The 11663-nt window shown below is 39.7% G+C and overlaps 1 protein-coding gene across 1 annotated transcript; it reads right to left on the minus strand.

Annotated features, from left to right (window-relative positions):
- Positions 1–1603: 1603 nt before the first annotated feature.
- Positions 1604–11401, minus strand: LOC134070156 (mucin-13-like). Its single transcript, XM_062526411.1, has 12 exons — positions 11329–11401; positions 9067–9495; positions 7446–7568; positions 7088–7194; positions 6830–6888; positions 5784–5935; positions 4063–4200; positions 3660–3702; positions 3489–3526; positions 2818–2905; positions 2102–2564; positions 1604–1811 (listed from the first exon to the last, which is right to left on the minus strand). The coding sequence occupies exons 1-12, from the start codon at positions 11387–11389 to the stop codon at positions 1692–1694; spliced, it is 1821 nt and encodes a 606-aa protein (XP_062382395.1). The 5' UTR covers positions 11390–11401; the 3' UTR covers positions 1604–1691.
- Positions 11402–11663: the final 262 nt, after the last annotated feature.

Below are 11663 nucleotides of genomic sequence, written 5' to 3' on the forward strand. Positions count from 1 at the left end.
AGAGACACTTGTTTGCTGCACATATCCAGTCTAAACACACCGGTGGGTTTTTTTCAGATTTTTTTGGAGAGGGTGATCTGTTAGCCACTGGGTGATTTGACACCATGCAATTCTGGTGAGAATTTTTGAGATATTGTGCAATTGTAATCAAGATTCCACAGCGCCTTGTGTTCACCGAGACGTGAATACATGCGGCCACTAGGTGACATCATTGCACACTTTTTTCACCTGGGAAATCCACAGTTTGAATAACTAAACATTATATGGCATAGACTGTTCAATATTATGAAAGGAAATAAATAATTTCTCACTCTGAATGTTATAAAAAAAAAAAAAATAGTAAATTAATCATCTCGATATGCAAGTGACGTCTACGCTGATTTTCCCACTCGGAGATTAGGCTAACTAGGTAGGGCAGTAGGTAGGGTGATATACAGTATATATATATATATATATGTATATTTTTTTTAAATTTAAGTCAACAGTCATCAATGTGGCTGGTCAGTTTGTGCGTCTATCCTACATGGCATTCCATACACATTCGCAGCATTAGAGGCATGACCAATGCAGGGATTGTTTTGGGTCGGCCGGGTTATGTTTACGGCAAACATAAATAATGCTAAGGTTGGCCTTATGTTTACATTTGTGAAAGAGGAAATTGGTTTGTGCTGAGCTGTTAGATGATGTACCATATACAGATTTAACATTTGAAGAGCATATTAGCATTATAGAAACAGACTTTCCCCCCAAAAGCCATTGAACTGAAATTGGCCTTAGTAGCCTATTGCTGCTTTAGACTCAAACGTCTAAAGCAGCCCAAAGCAGAGAAGAGGAATACTACACAGCTGGCAGGTAGTAGCCTGGCTGTGCTATCACTTTTCACTTATCATCTTTTGAGATTGAACATTAGTTTGGGGAGCCTGCTCTGTATTTTTATTATTATTTATTTATTTTTTTTGTATAAATGCATGTCTTTGAAGAGCTTTACAAAGACATGCATTTGCTATGCATTTGTGTCGATTATTCACATCATAACATGATTACAGTGATCACAAATTCCCCTTGTATTAAACTGTCTCAACTGTCTAAATAAATGGTATAACCAGAGATTACCATTTACATATTACTAAATGCATTGTAATTGTTTGTAAGAAGGCAATTCACACCGCCCAGGTGATTTATAGAAGCTTTAATTCATGAAGTTATGTTGCCATAACAGTAGTACCCTGTACTCGTTTCCAGACTTAAGCTGTTGCAAGCAATACACTGTATTTCATTTACTCACCTCAGCTTATCAATACATGTGTAAATGAAGTAAATTAACAATTTATCATTTTGCACTTAGAAGAATTCAAAATGAATTTACTCAAAACAACCCTAATATATATATAGAATAACCTCAACCCCAATAACCCCAATTCATTACATTTCAATTGAGTCAGGAATGAGTCATAAGTGCTAAAGTGCAGAGATTCAGTATTCTGTTCATTCATAACTGAGCAAAACATTTAAGAGTGCAATTTTGCCAAACAAGCACCTTCCTCTCTCACTTCCTCTTTCTCTTGCTCTCCCGCTCTCTCTCACACTCACACATACTTTCTCTCTCTCTCTCTTTCTCTCTCTCTCTCTCTCTCTCTCTCTCTCTCTCTCTCTCTCTCTCTCATTGACTGGATTAGTATTAAAGCCTGGCTTTAGTATGGGGTTCTGCGATCATTAAAGGAGCTGTAGGGATTGTTACGGGGCTGATTGGCTTGGCCTACACGAGGCATGCCATAGTTTGAGTTCTTTGGTTCTTCATAGGATGGCCTCCCCTGAATCAATAAATGGATAAAAACAAACAAACAAATACATTATTACATACTGTATGTAAATACTACCAATATATGAACGTGATACATTATCACTTTGGACAAAATTTCATAACCATAACATTAAATTAACTACATAAAAATAACAACCATTTTTTTTACAATATGAGTCTACTGAATCTCATCATATACAGTATGTGCTCTTTCTGAGTGAAGTGATCGTTTGAAGGAACACACCAGACACTTCTAAATTCAGAGGACACTGATAAATTCAGAGTGTGCTCTGTCCTTACCCAGTCTTTGGCTTGGTTCTGGTTTGCCTGGACACGGGCGCCGCCCATGCCCACATTAGAGGAGGTGTTGGCACGGTAGCCGCCCATGCCACCTCCGCCCATGCCTCCTCCGCCCATGCCACCTCCGCCTATGCCCGCATTAGTGGGCGTGTTGGCACGGTAGCCGCTCATGTTTGCAGATCGGTCAAGGCCCTGGCCAGCCTGAGCGCGGTAGCCACCCATACCGCCACCGTTGCTCTCCATACCTGTCGGCGTGTTGGCGCGATAGCCGTTCATGTTGGCGGTACGGTCCACGTTTGTGTTGGGCCTGGTGTAATTATTGACCATATCCGTGCCCCCGCCAGCGCGTGGAACCATGAAGCTTGGTTTGCCGTTAGTCATCGGGTTTTGATAGCTCAAACCAATATCATTGCCTTTAGACTGGTCCTTCTTCTCTTTCTTCCCTTTCTTGAGTTTTGGTTTTCTGTGAAAAGATCAGTCTTAGAATTATGATTTTTGGAAGCATGAACTCAGATGCAACAGTGACTCATGAAGGAACAAGTTTGAGTTTGAGAGTGTGTGTATGTGTTTTTAAGTTTGAGAATGCAATTGGGTGCACATGCGTGTGTGCGTGCAATCCTGCGTGTGTGTGTGTTGATACTTCAATGCAACTTCAGTATATTGTTTCTTAATGGGGGAGGCGGATAGTGAATAGCGGTATGCAAACAGACTCTCACCCAAGGAAGGCATATGTAGTGACAGACATAGAGACAACCATCAGCACACCAAGCACACTGGACACCACAATCACTATCAGCAGGTAATCTGATAGGAAACAGAGAGAGAGAGAATCAGAGAGATATGCACTGTCAGATGTCAGAGAAGAGTCTATGATACAGACAAACATGTGTTTGTATTCACAAAATGTACAACTCTCACTCCAAAGGCAAATGTTATGAAGGGGTTTTATCTCGTACAACAAAAGTGGGTTTAGTGATGGCTGTCATTCCACCCTACTGTATGGGCTCCTCCCGAACTTTGTTTAGAAAACATAACTAGAAAAGCACTCAGAGAGCGCAGACCTCCGCCTGTATTGTTCTTTACATTTGAACCTAAACTATTCCGATCGCCACCACGTGGCCATACCATGCCATTACATCACTAAACGTAACACATAAACGTCTCCGGAATCCCGACGATGGAATTGATCAATCCCAAAATGTAATCGTTTCTTCCTCATTGAAATCCATCCATTACTTACAGAGTTGTCTTGCTAACAGACAGACAAACAGACAGATAAGCAAACCATCGATTTTGCTCGGAAGTAGAAAAATAACTATATTAAGAAGAATAGGGATAACAGTGCATGCATCCAATGTAGGCCTAATTAAGTATAGGTAGCACTTACTGTCTTCACAGTTAATTCCACTGTAGCCAATTGGACAACTGACAACACAAAATAAAGAAAAGTAGATAAGATAATGCAAAATATGAAACATTCTTACTGTCTATGTAATATGCACATGTGATACAAACAAATAAACAAACAAACAAATGATGATGATGATGATAAACTCACTCTATACACTCTCCAACATCTGCCTTTTTACCACTTGGGCATACTGAAATAGAATAGCAAGTCAATTTCCTGGTCAAAATCTGGGTTCACAGTTAACAGTTTATGAAATCTGTAATGTCATTTTATGGACAGTTGCTCATAACAGGATTTGAAGTAATGTACAAACGGGCACAGTATATACTGTATATAAAACTAGAAACTGATGTGACTACTATTCTGTAAAGGCTAACTGAAATAATTAACAATGATGATAAAAAGAATAGCTTAAAAATGCAATGTTGCTGTCTGATGAATTAAAGGAATTCAGGTTATATCTATTTAACTCGTTCTTTCTTTTGGAACACATCCTATTTGAGTAGCACATCACACTTGGGAGAATCTGAAGTAAACAACTTCTGATCACCTCCACACATGACGAAATTGTTGGGCTCTGTCCATGCAAACCCGTCCCTACAAGTGCAATTGACCTGAGCATCTTTATAAATGCATGCTGTGGTCGTCGCCGCACTGCATGGATCAGACTTCTCACATGGATCCGTTGCTGGAGAAAATGAACAAAAAGAAGTTAGGTTTAAGGTAATGATTACAAAACATGTCAGGTTTAAGGTTACAGTTACATTAGCCCCGTTTACATGTATTTAATGTAGTTTTTATTACCACCGCCAAGGAGGTTTTGTTTTCATCGGGGACCGGCGTATGTTTTTTTGTGTTTCTGTTTGTTTGTTGTTTGTCTGTCTGTCTGTCTGTTAGCAAGATAACTCAAAAAGCAATTGATGGATTTCGATGACATTTTCAGTGGAGGTCAGGTCAGACATGACTCAAGGAAGAAACGATTACATTTTGGGAGTGATCCGTAACACCGTCGGGATTCCGGAGCCTTTTATGTATTTAGCTTAGTGGTGTAATGGCATGGTATGGCCACGTGGTGACGATAGTTTAGGTTCAAATGTAGCCTATGACAACCTATGAAGAACAATACATGCGGAGGTCTGCGCTCTCTGAGTGCTTTTCTAGTTGAGTTATGGCTCAATCAGAATAAAAATGCCTCATGTAAACACCTCAACCGATTGGATTCAGCCTGATCTGAACGAATTTCCAATCAGATCAAGAAAGGCGGTGTATTCTGATGACCCGATCGACTGAAAAATCCACTCGTAGGCCTACTGTACATTTCTTTTTAGGTGTTCTCTATCTGGTAATACCAGAGAGGGTTAAAGCGGAGCGAGAGGCGCAAACATTCGATCATTTCCGCGTTCTGTCTTCGCAAAGGGGAGGGGGGCTAAATCCCCCTTTAAGCAGACCTGTTAACATTCAAACTGAACTGCTTGCCAATCTGACAGAAATCAATATCCCACTATGACGTCTTTGCGACATCTGTCTTCGCAAAGGGGAGGGGGGCTAAATCCCCCTTTAAGCAGACCTGTTAACATTCGAACTGAACTGCTTGCCAATCTGACAGAAATCGATATCCCACTATGACGTCTTTGCGACACGCCTCTTTAAGCAGACAGGAACTGTCTCTTCTTCTTCTTCTGAATATTCAAAGTCGGGAACGACGTTTGGAGAAAGGGTCTTGTGACATGGCCATCTACCCACGATTTATTGTCAGCGACATTCTATGACGTTATGACCAAAAGTCTAGCATGTCAGAATATTCAGAGTATTGACCTTATTCAGAATATTGTGAATATGGTGTGTACTGTACATGAATTGTTAATAGATTGCTGATAAACATAGAATGTAATACATGATTATTCCGAGTATTGACCTTATTCAAAATAAGACAATATTGTGAATATGGTGTGTACATGAATTGTTAATAGATTGATGATAAACATAGAATGTAGGCCTAATACATAATTAACAGTCATTTATGTATATTGCTCCTATCAAGCATTAAGCCACAACGTACCATATATTCCATACCAACAAATAAAGGTAAAGGTGGCATAGTGATTTAGAATGAAATAATATTAAATGGCAAAAATATAAGAGTGAGGTAACCTATTCCTCTGGCTCGAATGATATCTCATGATATCTGGAGACATACAGTAAGTGCCCTTTTTGGCTGGGACAGATGAAAGAACAGTGATGGTCAAGGCGATGAGGAAGTCTAGTACATGCCTGTGAATGCTGCCCCAGCTAACACTGTACCCTTAGATCCTTCAATAGCCGTTTTTACTTCACTTTCTTTGACAGCAGATGTAACATCAAAGAGGTTTTCAACCTCAGCTATGACACCTGTTGTCCTGTACAGCACTTTGGTAGTAGCTTTCCTGTGTAAAACACAAAGGCAGTGATAAGGGAATGACAGTGATAATGAGCCTGCCGTCCTCAGTGTAACTGATGTGTGACTGAATGAATGACGAATTGTCTATTCACACTTTACCCTCACATTACATCCCACAAAACATATACTGTATTTAGTCATATTGGTACATTTATTAATTCGATTACTTGTTTATGCATGTGTGTATGTTTGTTTGTTTGTTTGTTTATTTGTTTATATAATCCTTCCCCAGGGGCAGCCGTGGTGTACTGGTTAGGGCTTCGGGCTTGTAACCGGAGGGTTGCTGGTTCGATCCCTGACCAGTCCACCATGGCTGAAGTGCCCTTGAGCAAGGCACCTAACCCCTCACTGGTCCCCGAGCGCCGATGGTTGGGCAGGCAGCTCACTGCTCTGGGTTAGTGTGTGACTCACCTCACTGTGTGTGTGCTGTGTGTGTTCACTAATTCGGTTAAATTGGGTTAAATGCAGAGAGACGAATTTCCCTCACAGGATCAAAAAAGTATATATTCTATTCTATTCTACAAGGACACAATGAGCATACAATAACACAAGCGAGCCTAATGACTGTACTGCATTGTACCCATCTATTTAGTCAGATTCTGCATAATAAGTGCAGTTTGAAGTGTCAGTTGGTCTGCTGTGACCACATTATTCCTTTTGCATGAGTACGGTAGTAAACAAAACATTGGTCAGGTCTGCCCACAGTTGAGGCACGCTGTATTGCATACAAAAGGCTACATGTAGTTCCTTCTAGTTCCAGTTATTACACTTTTCAATTGAGTGTGTATGTTTCTGAATGCAAACACTACTTGTGGCCACTAGGTGGCATACATGCATCTACAGTATATAGGAAAGATTACAGAAAAATTAGGTTACTCACCGTAGACTGAGGACCACTGAGGAAAGGTATCCCTTTTGGTCTTTAAATGCTTCCTTGAGCTGGAGGGATATATTTTGTATTTATTTATTTATTTTTTTTAATAAGAAATTGTGTAGAATTCACATTTACTTCAGTTTCAGTTTATCTCCTGCGTGATGTGACTGTCCTCCACCTTACAATATACTCTTTAACATCAGAGGGAATTAATTGCATCTACATTGTAGTAAAAACAGGAATTACGTATCAGTAGTGACTTACTTCAGCAACAATGTTATCTGACATTTCTTTAAACTCCTTAGAGGTTTTATCTGCCAGCTTGTCGTTATATGTTCCTTTCACTGTCAAGTCTCCAGGGAAGACTTTTGCTGCCATTCAAAAGACACAAACATTCTTCACTCTTTTCAAATGCTTGTGCTGTGTCTAAAGCAACAGCTTTTGACACAGATACTGTATGTGATGAAATTAACAAGCAACAATTACACTTCGAGCAACATTCAATTAACATCTCAAGAAAGCCTCTTTGGAGAGAAGCCTCTTACACTAGCTTTACGGCAACACTGTGGCCTCCTCAGTAGTGATTTTAGGAAGTGATCATTGGTCTGTGAGACAAGTGTACCTTTTTCACACTCTTTTGTGTTTTCATTGTAGTTGAGTCCAGCATCACAAATACATCTGTGCTTTTTATCAGCAATCTCCTCACACTTGCTGTTTTCAGGGCAAGGGTTGGGATCGCATGGATCTTTACAGAGGAAAGGACATACATGTAATAGTTAGCTGACATGGTTCATATATATGCATTCCTGCATGCACAGATCCACACACGCACACACACACAGCCTACATATATACAATACTATAGACAGATACATGAACTACAGACACTCAGAGGGTGTTAACTGTGAAACTGTGTAAAACAAGGAACAAAATAAGCGTTGTATTTGATGTTTTTTTAATTTGCTTGCCTTCATATTTTGTAAATTGGTAACCATATAGGCTACAGTCACCCTTCAAAGCCAATGAGTAATTAATCTCATCACCATAACAGCTTCATTGTTTGTTTCCATTTATCCTCTTGACACACACTTGACCAAAACAGAAAACTTGCTTATATGTTTTTAGTTCCTTCACCACCAACCTCAAAACAAATGAGTGTGGTTTGGTGCTAGAGAAAGTTTCGTTTTTGTTAATTCCTAAAGTTAATTTTGGGAACGTTTCTTGCCTTTATTACTGTAATAGAAAAGTGAGTGTTATGAATGGCGTTGAGTGGGAGAGGGATGGGGATTGGGTTCAGGCCACAATTGTGTCACAAGTCTGACCTGAACCTGTGCATGCCGACGACGGCGCAGGAGCTGGACTTTTTCCCCCCTTTTCTTTGCTTATTTAGTTCACCTCACATGTTAAGGTAACTTTTTGGAATTTCATAGATGAAGTCAGATGAGGCCACTTCCTGCATCTCAAAATTTATGTCATATGACCCTACATTTTGTTTGCAATCTCCAGTTTCCAAGAATGGTGGATCAGGGTTTTGCCTGTGAAGTTTATTATTATTATTATTATTATTATTATTTTGCATGAGGTTTAATCTATCTCACATTAATATTTATCTCAGCTAAATCAGAAGTTACATCAGATACAGTATGTTGCGGACATGAGGTGCAGCAAGAAAAAAATGTGAGGGAACTATTGTAAAAATGACTGATGGACATGGATGGTCTAAACACTCTATCCAAAATAGTGGCTGCAGGGCAAAATGAGCCCAAGTCTTGGAATCCTTACATGATATTAGGTAAATTATGGTGATTTTTAAATTAATCTTGCATCCTTTAAATATCTCTCTGAAATGGTGGACAGTCAGTCTGTGTGACGGCACCGTATGCGTCAATCAGTCAGCCCATATTTGGATACGGATAAAAATCTCTGCTAAATACCTGCAACTTTAAATTATATTTCATAATTAGCATAGCAAAGGTTACAGATAGGGCCCGTTGTATCCCTTTGTCAACCCTCTTGAACAATTTTTTGATGACCTCATAATTTGTTTTTGAGATAGGCATAATGCTATAGTTTCAGTTCATGGTAGGCATCCTGAATTTGTTCTAAGGACTAATTTCTTTATTTGGCTATGAGTCAACCTCCACCTCTTCTATAAAAATGACCTAAACCAATTTAATTTTATGTGCAGTTACGATCTACTTGAAAATAGTCTGACTTATGTTTAATAGATGAGAAATAATTGCCTGTAGGTTTAGGAGGTTCTGGTGTTGCAGAATCCTTAGTGGTTTCAGGAGGTGAAGTAGCAGTTTCTGGTGTTACAGGATCCTTAGTGGTTTCAGGAGGTGCAGTAGCAGTTTCTGGTGTTACAGGATCCTTAGTGGTTTCAGGAGGTGCAGTAGCAGTTTCTGGTGTTACAGGATCCTTAGTGGTTTCAGGAGGTGCAGTAGCAGTTTCTGGTGTTACAGGATCCTTAGTGGTTTCAGGAGGTGCAGTAGCAGTTTCTGGTGTTACAGGATCCTTAGTGGTTTCAGGAGGTGCAGTAGCAGTTTCTGGTGTTACAGGATCCTTAGTGGTTTCAGGAGGTGCAGTAGCAGTTTCTGGTGTTACAGAATCCTTAGTGGTTTCAGGAGGTGCAGTAGCAGTTTCTGGTGTTACAGGATCATTAGTGGTACCTGGGTAAAATAAGAATGTCATACCATAGCCATGATCACCAAAATAATGTTATACAGTAATGGTCTGTGACCCCCGACCCGGTCCCTTCTGTTCATTTGATTTTCAAGGTTGAAACAGTCATCAAAAAACGGATTTGCATTTTGTGTTCATTTTATGTTCAATTGAGAATCCAAAATCAAAACATGTTATTTCATTATTTGTTTATGAATGTGATACAAACAAACAAATAACGCTTTGTTTTTCAGACTTTTGATTTCGTGGTCAGATCAAAAGTAGCCTACAAGATTTAAAAAACGACCTCAGGTCACTCTCTTGGTCTTTCAGTGCTCAGTGCCATTACCAAAGATCCGGTGCCAACCGTCTCTGCCATTACTATTCTCCTTCACCAACGAACAGGCAACGATAGGCTAGTCACGCATACAGAACAACAGAGGAGCCCAAAATACATATTTTTGTGCCTCATGATAGGCTGGTGAATTGTTCTCAGAATTTGTCCAACTGCGTTCTACGGCCTCCACTCCCCTTGCTTCTAGCCGAGACAATGTAAAATGTCGTAGGTTTCAATGTAGGACAGCCTAGCGGAGATAGGCCAAATGAAAAATTGAGGAAAGTGCCGATTTCACATTACTGATCTTGGATTTCGGTCGTGGGGATACAAAGTGTATTATTCAAAACAAACCAGGGGATTTCCTATATTTTTTTTTTTCAAATACAAATATAAGGTTGTTTTTCGATTGTTCACCATCTTTGTAAGCTCTGACTATCTTTGTTTAGTTGTTTATTTGAAAAAAAAACATGTTATATACTGCAATTCAGAATAAACTTCCTTACAAGTATGCAAAACAAGCATACAGATACTGTATTTCTCAAAATGAAGATACAAAAAAAGTACCAATTTGACTAAATGAATTCAGCTGACAGAGGCTTAGGACGAAGTATGAAGTGTATCACTTTGTTCTGGAAGGGAATTTCTACTCTAGCGATCTATCTTTTTATTTTCTCCTAATTACACGGCTCTTCAAAGCTGCAGAATGCTCCTTTCACTTGAATGGGCCTTTCCAACATTCCTAGGTCGAGATATTTCTCAGGGCAAAGATATTTCTCCACTGTGCGTACCTGTGTGTGTGTGTGTGTGTGTGTGTGTGTTTGTGTGATCCTACACTGCCAATTTCGTGCAGTTTTGACATGTCAGGTCAGAAATACCTGCGATTACAGCACCTAATTTTTGTTTTTTCCTATTTATCTAAGTATGCTATACATGAAATGAGTGATTATGGTATGGGTTGATATGGCCCCTGAAGACCAACCTACAAAAAAATGTGGTCCTCCTAGGCCCTACGGTTGTCGAGATATTCAACGAAAACTGTGTCCACCCTGCCCTTCTTTCGGGGGTCCAGTCCGGCAGGGGGGGGGCGACGGATCAAAATGAAAAACAATGGTTCCATGCTATGCTTGTAGGGCTACATGCGCACCAAGTTTTCTGCACCCCGGCCTTTCAGTGCCCTGGGACTCCTTGACCGCCGCTACGCTACGTGTCGGTCATAATTAAACCATGTATCATAGCTACTCATTTGTATTTCCTCATTTTTCTTCATTCAATAGTCAATGATTCATTATTCAATGATTTTCCTCTGTATTACACAAAAAGAGATGAACAAAACAAACCTTGAACCCATTTTAATATTAAACCATATCTGTCGAACCCCAATCTTAAATGCTTTAAACAAAATGGACAAGGACCTACAACTAATTTGAGTTATTACTGACAAAAAGTTCTTTCTGTCATGTCAGCATAGAACAAGAATAAATAATAGAGCCAGAAATATCCATACCTTGAACCAGAACAGTTGAACAGAGAAGCAGTGTAAGTAGAATAAATCTCATGGTCCCCATGTTGAAAGCAGATGTTCCCTTCTCTGAAATCACATTCAGTATAGCTGCACAGGTATATTACATCTTTTATGGATACTAAACTGAAATACTGGAATACTAAAAAAAGTGATGTACTTTGCACAGCAATTAAGTGAAATGATAGGCCTAAAACAACGGTGTGTGCGTGCATGGGGGTGTGTGTGTGTCTGTGTGCAGTTTGTTGGTGTTGATGTGTGAGTGTGCATTTGTGTGCATTTGTTTGTTTGTGTGTGTGTGTGGGTGAGTTGGTGTGTGT

Source organism: Sardina pilchardus, chromosome 22 (assembly GCF_963854185.1).
Source record: "Sardina pilchardus chromosome 22, fSarPil1.1, whole genome shotgun sequence".
Lineage (NCBI taxonomy): Eukaryota > Metazoa > Chordata > Actinopteri > Clupeiformes > Clupeidae > Sardina > Sardina pilchardus.